This window comes from Schistocerca serialis, chromosome 5 (genome assembly GCF_023864345.2).
Source record: "Schistocerca serialis cubense isolate TAMUIC-IGC-003099 chromosome 5, iqSchSeri2.2, whole genome shotgun sequence".
Taxonomy (NCBI): Eukaryota; Metazoa; Arthropoda; class Insecta; order Orthoptera; family Acrididae; genus Schistocerca; species Schistocerca serialis.
In genome coordinates, this window is record NC_064642.1 from 706,684,939 (window position 1) to 706,705,570 (window position 20,632).

General features: G+C 38.2%; 1 protein-coding gene across 2 annotated transcripts in view; it reads left to right on the forward strand.

The window, feature by feature from the left end:
* Positions 1-10,237, forward strand: part of LOC126481208 (ES1 protein homolog, mitochondrial-like) — a 66,868-nt gene extending 56,631 nt beyond the window's left edge. For both annotated transcript variants that reach the window (XM_050104810.1, XM_050104809.1), the window contains exon 7: positions 9,890-10,237. In XM_050104810.1, the coding sequence (XP_049960767.1) occupies positions 9,890-10,027 (138 nt within the window). In that variant the 3' untranslated portion in view covers positions 10,028-10,237. The remainder of the gene's footprint in view (positions 1-9,889) is intronic.
* Positions 10,238-20,632: the final 10,395 nt, after the last annotated feature.

Genomic DNA, 20,632 nt, shown 5'->3' on the forward strand with positions numbered 1-20,632 from the left:
GCCGACCTCGGGGAAGATCAGTTTGGATTCTGTAGAAATACTGGAGCACGTGAGGCAATACTGACCTTACGGCTTATCTTAGAAGAAAGATTAAGGAAAGGCAAACCTACGTTTCTAGCATTTGTAGACTTAGAGAAAGCTTTTGACAATGTTGACTGGAATACTCTTTCAAATTCTGAAGGTGGCAGGGGTAAAATACAGGGAACGAAATGCTATTTACAATTTGTACGGAAACCAGATGTCAGTTATAAGAGTCAAGGGACATGAAAGGGAAGCAGTGGTTGGGAAGGGAGTAAGACAGGGTTGTAGCCCCTCCCCGATGTTATTCAATCTGTATATTGAGCAAGCAGTAAAGGAAAGAAAAGAAAAATTCAGAGTAGGTATTAAAATCCATAGAGAAGAAAGAAAAACTTTGAGGTTTGCCAATGAGATTGTAATTCTGTGAGAGACAGCAAAGGACTTGGAAGAGCAGTCGAATGGAATGGGCAGTGTCTTGAAGGGAGGATATAAGATGAACATCAACAAAAGCAAAGTGAGGATAATGGAATGTAGTCTAATTAAGTCGGGTGATGATGAGGAATTAGATTAGGAAATGACACTTAAAAGTAGTAAAGGAGTTTTGCTATTTGGGGAGCAAAATAACTGATGATGGTCGAAGTAGAGAGGATATAAAATGTAGACTGGCAATGGCAAGGAAAGCATTTCTGAAGAAGAGAAATTTGTTAACATCGAGTATAGATTTAAGTGTCAGGAAGTCATTTCTGAAAGTATTTGTGTGGAGCGTAGCCTTGTATGGAAGTGAAATATGGACGATAAATAGTTTGGACAAGAAGAGAATAGAAGCTTTCGAAATGTGGTGCTACAGAAGAATGCTGAAGATTAGATGGGTAGATCACATAACTAATGAGGAAGTATTGAATAGGATTGGGGAGAAGAGAAGTTTGTGGCACAACTTGACCAGAAGAAGGGATCGGTTGGTAGGACATGTTCTGAGGCATCAAGAGATCACCAATTTAGTATTGGAGGGCAGCGTGGAGGGTAAAAATTGTAGAGGGAGACCAAGAGATGAATACACTAAGCAGATTCAGAAGGATGTAGGTTGCAGTAGGTACTGGGAGATGAAGAAGCTTGCACAGGATAGAGTAGCATGGAGGAGCTGCATCAAACCACTCTCAGGGCTTGAGACCACAACAACAGCAACATTTATCTTTGTAGAAAATGTTTATAAACTTTCAGTAAATATACAGAAATACAATATTACCGACCTAAGTTCTTTCTGAGTTTGATGAGTGGCGCGTCTGATTGATACATCACAACACTTTCGCAATTTGGTGCACTCTATTGAGGAGCAGAACTGTTGGCTCCCGCGGTGACCTCTGGCGGCAGATTCCAGGGAACCTGCTGCCCAGGTGCACACCCATTGTAGCTGGAACACATGCAAATGGCTCTGGCAGTTGACCACAGCCCCGTCCCTGCTTGCTTCATACATGACAACCGGCTGTGGCCGTTGACACACGAAAATCAAAGCAAAACTCTATCAGCTCTACAAAAATTAGTTAAATATCGCAGAGCTGCCGTAGGGAAAAATTTGATTAGTACAGCAGAGTTCACTTTCATTGTTGTCTTTCATGTGTATTGTTCTTGTGATCCAGATCTATATTTAGGGAACTTTATTGTGCACTAGTTTGTATTTGGCACCACTGTGTATAGATCATGGCATACTTTAAAACAAACAGTCGAATTCTTGTCTGCTGAGGTCAACAACAAACAGTACTCGTTTATGCTTTCTAGTGTTCACCACAGGCATTTCAAGGACGTCTCTGCAGAGTCACTGCTTAGAATTGTTACATAAAAAAAAAAAGATTCACTCAGTGTATAATTGCAAAGTTTGTGTGTGGCAGCAATTATTCGTGCTTTCACGCGGTGTTTGTTTATTGATGAGATGGTTGTTTACTTGTTCATTAACTCGCCAGTGCAGTAATGTCTTTAAGTTCACTAAGTAACTTTTGTGTGCAGATAAATGTGTCAGTGTGCATGTACACATCGAAGACAAATTATGTGCACAGGACTTCTCACTGCACAGGCTGGTGGGCAGTTTGCAACGGTGACTTTGACATATAAACTGTTCACATCGCACTCTTCAATTATAAAAACACTCTTATTCACACAAGTTTATTCATTCCCTGGATCGCATTTACTTCTTATACAAATTAATTAACAAGTGGCGTACTTTACGTGAATAATGTGTCACTCATGTGTTTTTGGTATGTTAGCTTTGTTTGTCATAAAATTCTACTTCCCTATTTTTATATTTCACAGGTTGAGTATCATTACCTATATTATCATCATGTTACCATATACCCATGAAATAATTCTAGATATGGATCAGCAAAGAGCAAATTGTGCCAGTGTACCTTTGCATAGCAATTATCTAATTTAAAATAGAATTCATATCAACTCACCTGAAATAGATAAGTAAGAGATTGACATACACATAAATATTCACATACAAAATAAAATATCAATCCAGTAGCATCTTGTACTAGCTTCTGCTTGACTTATCAACTAGAAATGCCATCTGTCATGCTACTTTTGTACTAACATTTACAGTTTGATTATATTTATTGCATGGCTTGTGTATCTTCCTTTCAATAAATGATCAGCTCAATTTAGTTTCACCCTATATAGGCACGTGTGTGACCAGAGAATGTACTGTTTTCATACAGTTCACCACCAGGTTTAACTAATTGCCCTTTACTTAGTAGTATTCAGTGTATAAGCTTATCACATATTTATTATGTAGAAATTAAATTTGAAAAAAATGCTTACCACAAGATAACTAGTTACACTGGACACTATACAGTTAGTAGCGTGTAACAGTTAATCTGTTTGTTTGTACTGGGCAGCAGATTATAAGAACATAACTTCAGTGCTCATTTGGCTTTTGTTTATCACTTTCCCTTATCCTAAACTTTAAATGATCTATACACAATCATCTTCCATTATAAACTTGCCAAACTTCTAGACTTCATATCATTGTTAATATTTATGTAAGTTAGTTTTGGTACACTAGTATATGTTCTTCCTTGTTCAATAGATTTTAATAGTATGACAGATTCAGCATAAAACTTCAAGGAGTGTATACATTTTCCATACACAGTGGTAGAAAAAATATGAAAGGCAAAATACTTTGGCGTCTGTGCAAATATTTCAGATTCTTTTGGTGATAAAGTCCTTTAACTTTCAGTGATTCAGGATAGGCCAATAGGTAACTTCCTTCATGAGGTATTTGGATAATCTTACATGGACCAGTGTACATTAGTTGCCATTTCTTGTTTTTGCTTAGTAAAAGAGAAGATTTAGGTTGTGTTCTCAACAAGATTTTTATCTCTAATTTTGAATTCTTGCATCTTTCCCAGTTTCTTATCATAAGTTGTTTTTCTCACAGCAGCTGCTGAACTAAGTGCAACCAAAGCTTGCGTAATTCTTCCCTCACATGACAATTTACTCTCTGTAAACTGGGAAAAAGGATTCATTCCCTCATTTCTCTCTGTTGTATCAAACATGAGCAAGGCTGGCGTTTGCTGTGTGGAATTGTGCGGCAGATTGTTTACCACTTGCTGAAATGACGTAACAGATTCAACCCATTTGGTTAACTTGAGAGTTGCATACATTCTAATGAAGCAGTTGAATTCTCAAAAAATCTATTCAGTAGGATTTGATTCGTGATGAAAGTTACGTATCTGCTTGATGCCATTTCCTGGCAAAAAACTTTTCCATTTTCTGCCAGTGAAATTTAGTGTGTTATCGGATAATATGGCATCCGGTTATCTGGATCTTGGAATATACTCTTCCTTGATATGTTTGATTATGGGTGCTGCAGTGGCAGATTTAGGTGGCATACAATCACACATATTTTGAAAATAAGTCATTCGACTGAGTATTTTACTCTATCTCTTCCTTGTGAATGTAAGTGTATGGTGCAATCTTGCATCTGGATTTCTCAACACCAAAGTGTCCCCATGTTATATGTGTATGCGATATAACATATTCTTTAAATCTGTCTGGAATGCAAACACACAAGAAATCAGGTTGATTTCTTTGCCTATGAAACAATACATTATTGCACACCTGATAGTACTGTGAAAACTAATGATTAGGCTGTTCTGTGAGCATGTGCTTTACTTTTGCCCATTTTGTATCTGCATCCTGTAGTGTATATATTTCTGCACATTTTTAGATAATACTGTTTATGCATTGGATCTCTCATTAAAAGTACCTTGCAATGTGACATCTGTTTTATAAGATCTGAATACTCTGGCAGATCTTGCAGAATTCTGCATAGAGCTTCCAATACCACATTGTCCTTGCCACTGACATGGACTACTTCATAATCATACTCCTGTAACAGGAGAGTCCATTTGGCCAGTCGCCGGTGTAACAACTTACACGTCAGCAGAAAGCTCAAGGCTTGACAGTCACAATACACTTTGATATGTTTACCATGAATATAGTAGTTGAACTTTTTAAAGAACCAAATCATGGCTAATGCCTCTAATTCTGTGGTTGAATACTATCTTTCACATTCCATGAGTACGTGGCTTGCAAAACTAATCACGTTAATTTCGTATTTCCTGAAACAGGCACACCCTCAAACCAGAATGACGCGTCTGTCACAGTGCAGAAGTTCTTCTGCATGTTTGGGTAGTGAAAGACATTCTACTTTACCAGTGTCTTTTTAATTCTGTTAAATGCCTCCAGACATTTGTCAGACCAGTGCCATACCACATTTTTTGTCCATAATTTCAGCTAATCAGTATTGTTTGTAGACTAATCAGGAACGAGCTTTCTGAAGCGTGGCCGATAAACGTCTTTAACTGCTTCTTAGTTAAACAAGGCAGAAAATTTTCTATGGCCCTAATCGTTTCAGGGTCACGCAAAATTCCTGACTGTGAAATGATGTGCCCAAGGAATTTGATCTGGTTCCTTGCGAATTTAGATTTGTCCAAGTTGGCAGTAACTCTGTACTCTGAAAACTTACTGAGCACCCTGTCTAACAAGCACAGGTGTACCTGCCAGGTAGCTGTTGTGATTAGCAAGTCGTCCACATGTAGCGTGACCTGGTCTAACAGTTTGGGTCCTAAACTGTTTCGAGTGCTGAAATAAATACTCTGGCACTGACATTCAGATTGAAGGAAAGCACTCGAAATTGATAAGATCTTTTGGCAAAGATAAAAGCAGTGTATTTCTGTGACTCTTCTGAGAGGGCCATTTGCCAGTATGAATAGCAGAGGTCTATCGAAGACAGATACCAAACTCTGTGGAATTCCTGTAGCTGCTCCTCGAAAACGTCTGGCCTGGTTCTTGCCAGAACAGTTATTTTGTTGATAGATCGTTCATCAAGAACAAGGCGCAGCCCTCTGCCTGCCTTACCCACAGCTAATAATGGGCTGCTCTATGTCAAAAGTGAAGGCTCTATAACACGACACTGTATCATCTTCTGGAGCTCCTGTTTGACAGCCTCGTTTTTGGACTACGGCACTGAATAGGTTGCTTGACAGTAAGTTTTATGTGGTATTTACTCGAATCTGAGCCGCACTTTTTTTCCGGTTTTTGTAATCCAAAAAACCGCCTGCGGCTTAGAATCGAGTGCAAAGTAAGTGGAAGTTCTGAAAAATGTTGGTAGGTGCCGCCACAACTAACTTCTGCTATCGAATATATGTAGCGCTACACAGGCATGCTTTGCAGGCACAAAGATAAATACTGGTGCCAAAACCGCTGCGTCAGTAAATAAATTAAAAAAAAAGTGGAAGAAGAGATTTTTTCTCCGCCCCAAGTTTCGACCACTGCATTTTCATACATTATCCAATGAAGTAAATACAAATTCCGTATTGTTCATCTTCGAAAGTAGCAGCATTTCAATGTACTACAAAAATCCGACTGGCAAGACTGTTTGGGATGTTTGTCAATATGGCCAACTCTACATTCTGAACTTTTTCCTACCTGTGAGAAGAGATGGTTGCTAATAGGAACTTTTATGAATTGTGAATCACATGCAGTATTCTCTTCACCATAAGAATAATATGAATATAAAAATTTTGCCATGTATTCTTTGCTGCTGCTATCTCATTTAAATCCTGTCTGCCTATTAAACTACGAAACTAGAGTGAGACAACAGCAAACGCGGAAGAATATACATAGCATGTCATGTTTATATTCGTATTATTCTTATGCCTAATAGTGATACAGTCAGAAATGAAGCACGGCAATTGACTAGATTTTTAAATCTAAGATGACTAATTTTTGTGCAGAATGTAATGTACTAAAGAGGCGTCTGCAAAGATTTTCAAACAGAGAAAAATTTTGGCTAAACTCTCGTTCAGAACATCTATCATACGCAGTCTGTTATTTGGTGCTGTTGATCATTATCAAAGAAAGCATCAGTGCAAGTAACAACAAATAGCATTCTCTTGCCATTGTTTCACTAATGAGACGATTCCTCTCCTTTTTTTTTTAAGCAGCGGTAGCGCACACAAAAGCAAGCCGTGTAGCGAGCGGCGACAGGTCGTAAATATTCATAATCAGAATGCGACAAACAATGCACGACACAGTACAGTAATGCATTTTCAGCTTAGAGTGACGTAAACACCTATAACAAAGAGAACAGCACTTATCAGATCAAAGAAAAATAAGCAATCAATTCAAACCAGACGAAGCATGTGAAAAAGGAAGGGTACCCATATAAATACGGATGGAGTGCCTGACACATAGCAATGGCTACCTGGTAAGCTTACGACTCGAACCAAACTACTGTAGCTGGATCGTCATTCATTCGACCTAAATTGTGTCTCATATTACAACGGATTTGGAGGTGCGGCCTAAAACTTTTCTCTCCCCTTGAATTTCGAGTCTCAAATTTCAGGTGCGGCTTAGGTTCGGGGAAATTTTTTTTCCTTGATTTCGAGTCTCATTTTTCAGGTGCGGCTTAGATTCGAGTTAATACGGTAATCATGCCAGACTTTAATGAAAAACCTGGATGTATTTCTCCAGTAACGTACATAATTACATTTTCTGTTCATCTGATAAGGTTTCACTTCATTGGATTTGCATCGTATGAGTGAAGAATCTGTTTCGTTCTACCCGCTGTTCTTTAGTTCAGAAGCAAGCTTCATGTACTGTGAATGGTCTTGCACTCAGAGTACTCTATTCTTAATAATTTTAACTTGTATTCCTGGGCATAGTCTGCTGTGTTTTGCTTTTGTCTTTATCAGATTCAAAACAAACTCCTTACCTCCTACCTTTACATGGCATTTCCCATGCGGGAAGTCGATCTTTGCGTCGTGTTCCCACATGTATTCCGTGGCTACGAGACAGGACACAGTTAAATTTTTTACGATGAGAAACATGCATTGATCCGCTCCGTTCTCGAATTCTACACCTATCCGTTCCTGCAATGTAACAGTCTGGCTTCTGGCACCAATAGCACCAGATACCACACAGTTTTGAACTGGCAAAGTCAGAATCTGTATAGACTTTATTTTTCTAAAGAAATTAGCTTCTATCATGTTTACACTTGCACCAGTGTCTAAAATCAATGTCGTGAGAATACCTCCCACAACTGCTTGTATGTATTCTGAGGGACTTTTAATATGGGGTGTTCAGAAAGTTTCTCCGTAGTGCCGTATGATTGGTAGCCGTGTGTGCCGGATGCTACAGTGAATGTACCGAAATGAAACTCGGTGAAATAAAAGTTATTAATTTATTGAATATTCATTTATGGCTGAGATAAATGAAAAAGTGAAATGCTGGGAGAGTCCATGTGAAGGGAAGTAACCCAGGCAGGTGAACAATCATACGACACTGTGGAGAGACTTTTTGAACACCCCGTACTATTGTCTACCTCATTAAATAACTCTTGATGGATGTCAGTTTCATTGTTATATTGGAGCATGTTTATCCATTCTTTCAAACTATGCCCCCCCCCCTCCCCTTTCCATCCCACGACTGGCATCAGGGAACTTGATACAGTCACATTTAGTTTGACGCCCCGGACTTTGTCGTCTGTGGCGCTTCAACCATCTCTACTATCTGGACATTCTGTTTATAGTTACTCCTATTTTGGTTTCCCAGCATACCTCGCTCTTGATTATTTTGTGACCACTGATTATCGTGGCCTTAATTCCTATTGTTGTTTTGTCAGTTCCCATTTTGATTATTGTGATAACAGGGATGGTACTGCTTATTATTTTGTCTCTGCCTCTGAAAGAATGTCTGCCCACTTTGTGGACTACCATTGTTGCCATTCTGACTTTTGTGACTGGTTTGCAATGTGCTGCCGTTACTCCGTGACCTCCTGTTATAGCTATTATTGTGGCAGTGTCCATTCTTATTTGCTGACTATGAGCCATTGTTGCCAGTGCTGCTTTTCTCATCTTCTTACATTAGGTCTGTGGTATCGAGCAGTCACAAAAAATTTTAAATGTCAAAATCAGGGACTGTTATTAACTTTCCCTTATGTGCACAGTCAACTTTGCCTTCAAGACGTGTAATACATCTTCGTGTGCAACCAGCTTGTCCCAATAGCTCATTAAATTAATGTATGTGTTGAAATACTTCCCAAGTCCATCCTGTTTTGGGTTGTGAATTTATGGGCTGAAGACCAGTTTTGTAAGGGGTTCTTATATGCCCACTGACTAGTACTTAGCAAGAAAAGCCTTTTCAAATTGTTCATAATGTGTACAGTTCTCTGTGGCTTTGGTAGTCCCAGCACATTGTATTGGGCCTTTCCACTCTAAATTTATTTTATCGGTGAGCATTTTGTCTTTCTGCTCAAGACACTGGGCGAATTCAGTATTTAATTTTTAACTTTGCTCATCTAGCCTGGTTTTCAACACTACTACTTCTGTTTCTATGGACAGGCTGTAGACACATTGCGTTAATTCGCGCATCATATCTTCCATTGTCTTCTGTGCTGATTGTATTGTTTCCACATTTGGAAATGGAATCAGGTAAATCCTTTTATGTCTTCTTTAGGCTGGTAATTTCGGATGCTGTTGTTCCTAAACCAGTGTTTAATTACTTTTCACTAATTCCTCATTTAGATGAGTGGACATTTGTGTGACCAACTACTTGTCATGTTCAGTCAAGGTGTTATTTATTTGAGATGTCAGCACTGCATCTCTCTCATCAAGAATTGTATTTGTGTGCAGCAATTAATTTTATTGGTTAATACAGAAAAGGGCTCTACGACAGGAGGAGGTATTTGCTCAACACTTTCAATTGATTGTGCCTGCATATTAGCTTTTTGAGCATTGGATTCTGCCACAGTCAGATCAGTACTATGGGTACTGCAATTGATCTTATTTTCAAAAACACTATCATATGTGGAATCCATGTTTCCATGTTTATTTATCTTTGTCATAACACAAATTGAAAATATACTTAGAAATAAAATCTCTTGCCCACACACCGAATAATTAGCATAAACTGACTAGTACTAATTGTTGTGTTACTAAAATGACCAGATGTATACTTCAAACCAAAACAGTCCAATATTTCTTGTTTTCATCTTGCTTGCGCGCAGCACAAAAGTAGCCATCTTTGCAAACTACACAAAATGCAGAAAATCGAAAATTGACCATGAATTAAATGAGCTATGCATTGCCAACTACAAAAGGAGAGGCAACTGGTAACATGTTGATAAACCTATCTTCTTCTCCTCCTACTCCTCTCTCTCTCTCTCTCTCTCTCTCTCTCTCTCTCTCTCTCTCATATTTATTTTTAAAAATTTTATGCAGTGCTTGCATTGCGATTCATTTTGTATTTTGTATTGCTAACTACTCTCAATTTAAAATTTGTCATGTGGCATACTTGAATCCTTCTGTTTCAGAATGTTACTGATGCCTGTGTTGATGAGAAGAATTTGATAGTAACAACGCCTGCTTTTATGTACAATGGAAAATTCCATGAAATACATGATGGAATTGGTGTCATGATTCAAAAGTTACTATCATTAATTAAGAAGTGAATGGTATCCTCAAATCTAAAAAATTAAATGTAATGTTACGTAATAATTTTGCTCATGAAATTATGGTGGTGATATGTGTAGTGTCAAGACTGTTTTTGTATTTTGTACTGAGAGGTGTGCGAGGTATGGCACTGATTCTTTTGTAATCCACTAAGAAGTCCTGCAACACCTTGGTGCTCATTCCAATAAACAATCTAATGAGAAAAACAACTGATTCTCAATCTTCTGTGTTTATTAGTTTGTGTTAGTTAAAGATTTTGCTTTTAAAATTGAAAATAAAATGTCTTCCTCAACAAAAAGTGTTATTCCTTAACAATCCTCAAGGTTTATGAAACTACAATTTGTGTACAACATGGCCTCAGGAATTAGAGTAATCTGTAAATTTCTGGAGGGATGTGGTAAAATTATTTGGAATTATATGGACTTAATAAGGGGGTTTTGATAGAATCGGCTTGTATGATTTAATGTGCAGTGTGACTGCAAGAAAGACAGAAAGCAGAGTCAGTCCGATATTGAATTTGTATACCAATGAAAAAAGTTTCAAATTCATGTAGACATCCTGTGGCCTGGTTACTAACACACAGGAAACATTTTGAAATTGTATGTGGGGTCATTACTAAGTTGTTAATGTATGCCAGAGTTTTGAAAGGGGGACAATTACCTCATGAGCAGTTGGTGTTTTGTATTTCTATCATGTAAGCTCCAGTTCCTGGATCTCCTGTTATTTCTCCTGTAGAGAAAATGGAGACAGAAGCATTCTTGTTTCTCTTGTTAGTTATTTATTGTAATGTTATCTTCACTGGTTAAGCACCATAAACAATAGCACATGAGTATTTCTGAATGCAGTGGGCCAAAATTAACTGGATTCCATATCTTCCCTGGCAATGACAAGCCCACTGCGTACAATTCTGTTCAATGCATATGAAAATGGTTGTACATAGTAGATTAATCTAGAGCCTGAAGATGATACCATGTGGTGTTGAAACTGGTAGCATGTATTAAAAAGAATAAATGCTGGTAGACTCAAATAAAGTCGCTGGTTTTGTTATCTTTATTCAAGTACCATGTGTCTGGCTGCAGTCCCACTTTTCTTTATAGATTCCAGATGATCTAGTGGCGGTTGTAGCAGTTCAAAGAAAACTGTAGGTTTGGCAACTCCACTGCCCAACTCTCTTGGTGAGTGTTCATGAGCTCTGTGACTACTCTGGTGGGGGAGCTGTCTTGTTGTGAGAGGGTTTAACAGCTGGAGACCAGCAAGTATAAATCTCTGTGCATTCATTTACAGCAAATGCTGCGACCTAGTGTGGCATCCAATCTTGGCTTGACGAGCGTATACTGGTTCAGTTCCTGGCTGTGTACTTACCTCCCCACTTCACAAGTGGACTGTGCTCTGGCACCAAGGGCTCAAGGTGAACAGTAGGAAGGAGGGAATGTGAATTATGTGAAACATGTATATTTGAAATGCAGATACAAAATGCAAAATACCTGTCTCTATTTTGCAAAAAGCATTTTCTATTTTATTTAAAATGCTTAAACTATAGATATTTTGTATTTGTAAAATATAAAATGCTACTCTTAATGATTTTTTTAAATTTCATATTTCCCATTTAATGAGTCATTTGTTTGAACAAAAATAGTTCCACAGCAAATACAGGTGGTGTATTATGCACCTGCCTGTTGAATGAGACCATGACTGTAACTGTTAGAAATGGCAGTAAGACTTGAGTACACAGTATACATTTATCATTATTGTTTGTTTAATTTAAAACATATCTAAATCATCTGACAATGACTAGTGGTCTCAAAGTAAAGTGATGGAAGGAAGGAAGGAGGGAGTGGGATCACTATTGCATATTTGTGAGATCATGAGTTTACTCAAGAGCAACACAAACTTCATTAAATGTGACAGTGACAACTATACCTTTGTAAACAGTGTCTATATCTATGTACTTGTAAAGTTGCTTTTTCTGTTCTTCGGTAAGATTGTTATTGATAGTTTTTATTGGCCATTGATCATTTTGCTGCTTTTGTTGTACCAAAAATGTCTATCCAACACTACATTGTAAGCACAGACGATGATTTGACTGTGGAGATAGTTTGTTTCCTAAGTGATTTTGTTCAGTTTTCTTTATTTGTTGGATCTAAATAAATGAAATATAATTAAAACATCATTGTTATGTCGTTTTTAAGTAAATGTCAGCTTGTTAAACAACATTATATACTTACATCTGTTAATCTAATCTAAAATAAAATTCCAACATAATCGACTTTTGTTTGGTAACTTGTAAAGTGATATTAAAAATTTTTAATTTACATCATCTGGAGTACCTGTTGTTGCTTGGAAGTCTACATTTTATGGACTGCTTAATGTACCATAAGAGTTTCTGAAGCTCAGTATTATAGCACTCTTGGGTATTGTCTGTCTACAGCTCATACACGAAAAGAAATCACCTTGCCCCCTAGTTCTTTGTGTGCCCTGTTGGCTCTGTGTGGAACATTTGGTGTTGATTGTCTTTGCTTTTCAAGTGATGCTGAAGTCAGACTGATGGTAGTGGCCCTTTAATAAGCAGCTCTTCTTCTACTCATTGTGTTGAATTACAGCAGCTTTAATTTAGTTTTACAGTCTGTGTTACAAATTAGTACCACATTTGAAGACAACAGTTGAATAAAGTGTTTTCATGGACAGTTGTTGCTTCCATGTCTAATATATACCACAGCTGTTGATCTCTATGAGGCACATGCATATGTAAGTTGGCAGTACATGAGTAAACGTGCTTCCTCACACTTCCCTTCATCCTGCATCTGCCTATCAGCCTGAGGGGGACTTCTTTCCACATGCGAACTGTAATCCATATTGAGCTTGAGCACCAAAGTTTGCTTGGAAGTTGCCTGTGATTTCATGTCTCGTGATATTTCTGTCATAGCAGGTGATCTGCCTGAGAGTTTCACGAGCTACTGTTTGTCTCACCACAAGGCCCCCCCCCCCCCCCAGCAGATGTCACTGTGCTCTTACCCACCCTCCTTTCTGCAAGTCCCACTAAATAAAGTTCGCCGAGGATTGGACACACTGTAGTCTCTCTTATGTGTGGGAGATGTCACTATTAGGCTGCATCTCACACAAAGAACAACCCACACAGAAACACCACAATGAAATGTATTCAGGTTAAAATGTATTATTTAAGGTGTATTAATTAAGTGCAAAACAGACATCAGCTGAGTTCATATAATTGCATTCAAGATCTACCCACAGTCGAGGATACTCATAATGAAACTTTAAGGAAACTCGAATCAGCAGCTTTTAATGATACTGAAATATAATGTCTTAATGAATATGTAGTCTGTTCAAAACCTACAACTGAGATGAGAGAGATGCAGTGCTGACATCTCAAATAAATAATACCTTGACTGAACATGACAAGTAGTTGGTCACACAAATGTCCACTCACCTAAATGAGGAATTAGTGAAAAGTAATTAAACACTGCTTTAGGAACAACAGCATCCGAAATTACCAGCCTAAAGAAGACATAAAAGGATTTAGAAGGGATTAAGGTGCCTACTATGGATGTCTTCTGCCAAAACTGATGAGAGTGCTAAGAAGCTTACAAATGTATAACCCTACATATTGTTGCGTGTTCATAGGATTTATTAAAGGAAGTCTTGATAGGTGTTTTGAGAGATTCTGTAAATTAGAGGAACCAAAAGCAGAGGATGTGTGTTACTATCCATATCGTATACTTTCTAAACAAGAAGAAAATTGGAGGAACTTAACAACATTCTGATTAGAAAAAGGGGGTGGAATCTTACATGTCTGTTGATGACTGATTCTTCTGTACCCAGTGGCAGTGCTCACACTGCAGTAGATCTGGAAACACTACATTACTTAAGAGATAATGACAATTAGTTTTGATTCCTTGAACAGACATCCAGCTGAAAAAAAATCCTTACATATAATACTTGTTTACCAATAATAATAATAATAGGCCACATAGGTGGTACATGGAAGATGAAATATTTGAACAAATATTCGTGTTAAAATCAGTAAAAGAGATGGCATATAATATATTCACTGACCAGAGGTATTTGTTTCAATGTACGTGTTTTGAAAATTTATTTTGCATTTTGTATTTAAATCCTATTAAACTATTTTGCACATCTCTTGATGGTGCCCAACAGAGAACGGTCATCAGAACCACCTAAAGATACCAACTATTCAGTTAGCTGAAATACGGCACCATTTGGGTGATGGTAGCCAGCTGAAAGACCTAGAATATATCAAAATAACTAAATATCTCAAAGAAGAAAAGTGTGTAACCACCCACCAAAATTGGAATGGTTTTAGCTCAAAACACACACACACACACACACACACACACACACACACACACACACACAGAGGGAATGAAATATGCACTGGCGATGCATCCCATCTCTTATCAGATTTAAAGTTTTCACTCACTCCTAAAGCATTGTCCATTATACCTTTGTTTTCTTCTTATCCATTTAACAGGACTATATAAAATCATGAAACCTTTAGAAATCCATCTCTTTTGTTTTTGGATTTATATATTATGTCAGCCCCAATCCAGTAATTTGTTTTCATTTTTTTATTGTTTGTATTTGTGGGTCACATTCTTCAGTGGTGTTCATAGCCTTAAGTGCATCACTCTGCTCATGATACATAATTCTGGAAGCTATTATCACACTTTTGTCTTAATTATTTAGTGCAATGTAATAGACATAAAACTATTTCTTTGCAGAGTAGCTGAATTCTTGATATGATGTTTTTGTGGTTTAGGCCAAAGTCTTAAGTGTATTTTTCTGACTAAAATTGTATTTCCTTCTGCAGAAGACGTCATTTAAGTCTGAGGAGATACATGGTTAGATTCATTGCCATCCTCTACTGCTTAAATAAGTTACACTTTAGACCATGTGTTGGTACATATATACTAAAGATTTGAACTGTTTATATTATACATACCTGTGTATTCATTATAAATATCTTCATGTCATCCAAATGATATTAAGTAAAGCTTACATTAGTCCTCAGGCTCATTTGATGAAGGAACTGATGTTGTTTGCTTTACTGAATTAAGTCTCATGTCTAATAACTTGTATGTTGCTTCCTGTTGATGTAGTTCTTGAATTTTGTCTATGTCTAGTCATTACTGTGTTTGCTCATAGTGGCCATAAAAATTGAAAAACATAAATTTTTGGAAAGTTGTATTTGCTGATTCACTGGCACCAAACAACATGATCTACAAGGGCAGTTCAATAAGTAATGCAACACATTTTTTTTCTCGGCCAATTTTGATTGAAAAAACTGGAAATTTCTTGTGGAATATTTTCAAGCATTCCCGCTTCGTCTCGTATAGTTTCATTGACTTCCGACAGGTGGCAGCACTGTACGGCGCTGTTAAAATGGCGTCTGTAACAGATGTGCGTTGCAAACAACGGGCAGTGATCGAGTTTCTTTTGGCGGAAAACCAGGGCATCTCAGATATTCATAGACGCTTGCAGAATGTCTACGGTGATCTGGCAGTGGACAAAAGCACGGTGAGTCGTTGGGCAAAGCGTGTGTCATCATCGCCGCAAGGTCAAGCAAGACTGTCTGATCTCCCGCATGCGGGCCGGCCGTGCACAGCTGTGACTCCTGCAATGGCGGAGCGTGCGAACACACTCGTTCGAGATGATCGACGGATCACCATCAAACAACTCAGTGCTCAACTTGACATCTCTGTTGGTAGTGCTGTCACAATTGTTCACCAGTTGGGATATTCAAAGGTTTGTTCCCGCTGGGTCCCTCGTTGTCTAACCGAACACCGTAAAGAGCAAAGGAGAACCATCTGTGCGGAATTGCTTGCTCGTCATGTGGCTGAGGGTGACAATTTCTTGTCAAAGATTGTTACAGGCGATGAAACATGGGTTCATCACTTCGAACCTGAAACAAAACGGCAATCAGTGGAGTGGCGCCACACCCACTCCCCTACCAAGAAAAAGTTTAAAGCCATACTCTCAGCCGGTAAAGTCATGGTTACAGTCTTCTGGGACGCTGAAGGGGCTATTCTGTTCGATGTCCTTCCCCATGGTCAAACGATCAACTCTGAAGTGTATTGTGCTACTCTTCAGAAATTGAAGAAACGACTTCAGCGTGTTCGTAGGCACAAAAACCTGAACGAACTTCTCCTTCTTCGTGACAACGCAAGACCTCACACAAGTCTTCGCACCCGAGAGGAGCTCACAAAACTTCAGTGGACTGTTCTTCCTCATGCACCCTACAGCCCCGATCTCGCACCGTCGGATTTCCATATGTTTGGCCCAATGAAGGACGCAATCCGTGGGAGGCACTACGCGGATGATGAAGTAGTTACTGATGCAGTACGACGTTGGCTCCGACATCGACCAGTGGAATGGTACCGTGCAGGCATACAGGCCCTCATTTCAAGGTGGCGTAAGGCCGTAGCATTGAATGGAGATTACGTTGAAAAATAGTGTTGTGTAGCTAAAAGATTGGGGAATAACCTGGTGTATTTCAATGCTGAATAAAACAACCCCTGTTTCAGAAAAAAAATGTGTTGCATTACTTAATGAACTGTCCTCGTACTATTGCTGTTTTATCAGTATTACCTAGAAGACAGTTGTTCATGTTGCCCGAGCCAGATGTTTTCCACTTACCAGAAAGGTGTTCAAAATATTTGTTTTCTAATGAAGTGGACACAGTGTTCTACTGCGTACCTTCATAGCTTCTTATGTCCTCTGCACCAGTAATTTAGACAGGAAAGAACATATTACTAAAGCAACAAAGTCCCAAGCCTCCTGACATCAAGGAAGAAATGTTGGTCATAGATGATTGCATTGTATGATCACAGGATGTGTTTTGAATCCTATATAGGTATTAGGGCTCTGTCTACTCACGCGGGGTAATAGACGATGTGTCATCTTGTGAAGGTTGATATCACAATGGGCCATGAAATATAGTTAAACTGTGTTACTAGGATTGACTGAGATAATCAGGTACAGGATCATAGAATTAAAAGTTTGTGTCATAAATATGAAGCAACTCAAAAAATAAGGTAGGAGGTACTATGTATGTCAGTATGCAGTAAGAGAGAAAGTATTGACTTTTAAAATATTAAGAGTTGTCAGACCTTTACACTATCTATAAACGGATTAAATCATGTAGAAACCAGTACTGTTTAGCAATATATGGCGAGTGGATTGGGACAAAATTAAATTATAAAAATAGTAACTTTCCATACACACTAAATATTGCTTGGAAGGAACAAAAAGAACATTAAGAACTTCGATCAGTTTCAAGGTTTCTATTAGTTGTCAGTGTCCCTTTCAAAAATATTCTTCTAAAGTTCAATATTATGAGAAGGAATGTTGCTACTCGCCATATAGTAGAGATGCTGAGTCGCAGATAGGCACAACAAAAATATTTTCACACTTAAAGCTTTCAGCCAATGGCCTTTGTCAACAATAGACACATGCAAGCAAACACACTCATTCAAATACAACTCACACACACAACTGCAGTCTCAGACAACTGAAACCATAAGCAGTGTGGTTTCAGTTGCCTAAGACTGCAGTTGTGTGTGTGCGTCCGTATGTGTGTCTATTGTTGACAAAGGCCCTTGGGTGAAAGCTTTAAGTGTGAAAATATTTTGTTGTGCCTATCTGCGACTCAGCATCTCTGCTATATGGTGAGTAGCAACTTTCCTTCTTATAATATTGTTACATTCCAACTTGGATTTTCCATTGCTTAGAAGAATCAAAGTTCCTGTATTCTCAAATGTGAGATTAAGATGGTGCTGTGCATAGCATACTAGACTTGTGTTAAAGAGGATAACAGTTCAAATTCCCATTCGGCCATTGAAATCTAGGTTTTCCATAGTTACTACAAATAATTTAAGGCAGATGCTAGGATGGTTCCCTTGAAATGTACACATCCAATTTCTTACCCTGAGCTGAACAGTCTCTCTATCTTTAATGATGTTGTTCTTGATTGTAAGTTAACCAAAATACTTCCTCCCTTTTTCTAACTCGTGTCATTCTGTTTAATATGCTGTTTCATCCCTACACCATTACTGCATGCAGTCATATGATCTATGAGCATTATCCCTTGTTGCAGGTAGCTTTGACGACCCCTGCTTCTGACTTGTTGCCATGAAAATCTATCACAGTACTGGCTGTCTATTTACATGAGAGGTCTGTCACAGGATTGTCCAGTGAGCTGAATAGCATGCTCGATCAAGCTCAAAGTGGCTTTGGAACTGCCTATTGGATACTCCTCCTCCTCCTCCTCCTCCTGTCTCCATCACTGCCTCAACAACAACAACAACAACAACAACAACAACAACAGCAACAGCAACAATGCTACCCTCTATAAATTGTACTCATGATTCAAAGCTCCCATTGGTATGGCACACAAACGGCTGAATACATATTATTTGGGTCCATGTCTTCTAGTTTTCTCCTTTCCACTTTACTATCATTAGTTTTCGTCATGTACTATTACAGTTCAGATTCCCTTTTTTCCTGTATTCGGGAACTTGTAATTTTTCCTTTATTCTTATTCTGTTTCATATTTATTTATTCATTTTCTAATATCTGAAGGGATGTGGTGAAAAGTAATGCATCCGCATTTTTGTGTGAAAACTCTTCATGCTTTTTAAATAAAACATTCTAGATCTTTATTCTTCATGTCCACATATTTATTTCTCAACGTAGTCCTCCTTGTGATAAACACATTTCTCCCAAGGAAACACTAATTTGTTGATACCGTCATTGTAGAATGTTTGACTTTGTTGACAGAGCTGCAACCACACCACTGCATGCATTGCTTCACCCTTAGCAAAGTGAAGTCCTCGAAGGTGTTCTTTAAGTTTTGGAAATAGATGAAAATCAGATGTGGCTAAGTCGGGACTGTATGGAGGATGATTGATGATGGTGATCCCAGCATGTCCGATTGTTACAGATGTCACATTGCTCGTGTGTGCTCTGCTATTGTCATGCTGAAGGAGAGGGTGCTCCATGTGTGGATGAACTCTTCAGATTCTAAACTCAATTACAGCGCACTCTTTCTCATGCATTGACATAGTTACATTGCACAATGCGATATTACGTGTTACAGTTAAGACCCTTCTTGTGGCAGAGAGCTGCAAACATGTAGACGTGGAGAATAAAGGTGTAGAATGTTAATAATGTTTGTATCAGTTCAACAAGCAAGTACCCCATCAGTCAGTTTTAACTAGGAAAGGAAAATTTCCCAGAACTGTAAATGCTGATCGGGTTTACTATTCATAGAGAATTTACAGGACGAAACACTGGAGAAAGTTTACCAAGAACAGAAATTACAAGAGAAATTTCTTTTCTAAAAATACTATTACAACATTGTGAATTGAGCTTTTCCTTTACAACAGGACAGGGTTTTGTTTGGTGCAAAAGATTAGATCTAATCAAGACTTAGATGCACTACAAGCAGTATTGCAAATATCTTAAGTGTACCAGCAAAAGGAGAGAACAAGACAAGAACAGTTAGAGATATATTAATAGACGGAAAATGAATGAACTCTGCAAGGCAAATTATACTGAACTTCCATATGACGGTAGCAATGAGGCAGGTGATATGAATTCCAAATCACTGGCTACTAAAGACAATGAATTTTTTGGAGCAGTATCTGAAAACATGTGGACGAGAAATGTTCCATTGAGAGCAGATCCAATAAATTTATTTAGACTGGCAATACACATGGTATCGTGAGACGTCTGTTTTTCCAGCTCATATGTTAGAGAGAATTACAGAAATCGCTAGGGTGTTAAAAGTGAGAAGCAGAACACTGAATCATCTTTCTGAGAATGATCTCTTAACAACTGTTCAGTTAGCATTCTGTAAAAGCTCCCTCCTACTGAGAAAGAATATATGGACTCGTAAACTTAATTCTAGTAGAGCTACGCAATAAAAATTGTCCTGTTGGCATTTTTTGTGATCTGGACAAGGCATTTGATAGCATTGTTTATAAAATTATGCTGGAGATATTAAAATGTTACACCATTAAAAGTCTTCTGCTTGTGTGGATGGAATTTTATCCCTATGGTAGAGAATAAAGGATCACATTAGCAAATCATGCAACAGTAATAAGTTTAAATTCAAATGGTGGAAATGTTAGACTGGTGTGGTAGTGTGTTTAGCCCACTCTTGCTGTTGGCCTACATAAATGATTTACCTGGGAATTTGAAGGATCCATCAAGAACAGTAGCATTTACTGCTGGCACAATTAAATTGATGAAGGGGTCAAACACATCTGCACCAGACACAGCCAGAAGACTAATGGAAGATGCTTACAGTGGGTCAACAGCCAACAACCTAACCATTACATAAACTCATATTAAGCAGTCTCAAACAAATAAAAATGACTCTCAGGTACCAGATGTAAAGAGCAGTCAGTACATATTGGATGAGGCTTCGTGTGGCAAGTTCCTGGGCATCCAGATGGGTAAGGAATGGAGCCAGTTCTGCCTGCTTTACACTCGAATATCTCTCTCTCTCTCTCTCTCTCTCTCTCTCTCTCTCTCTCTCTCTCTCTCTCATTGTGCCATCCTTC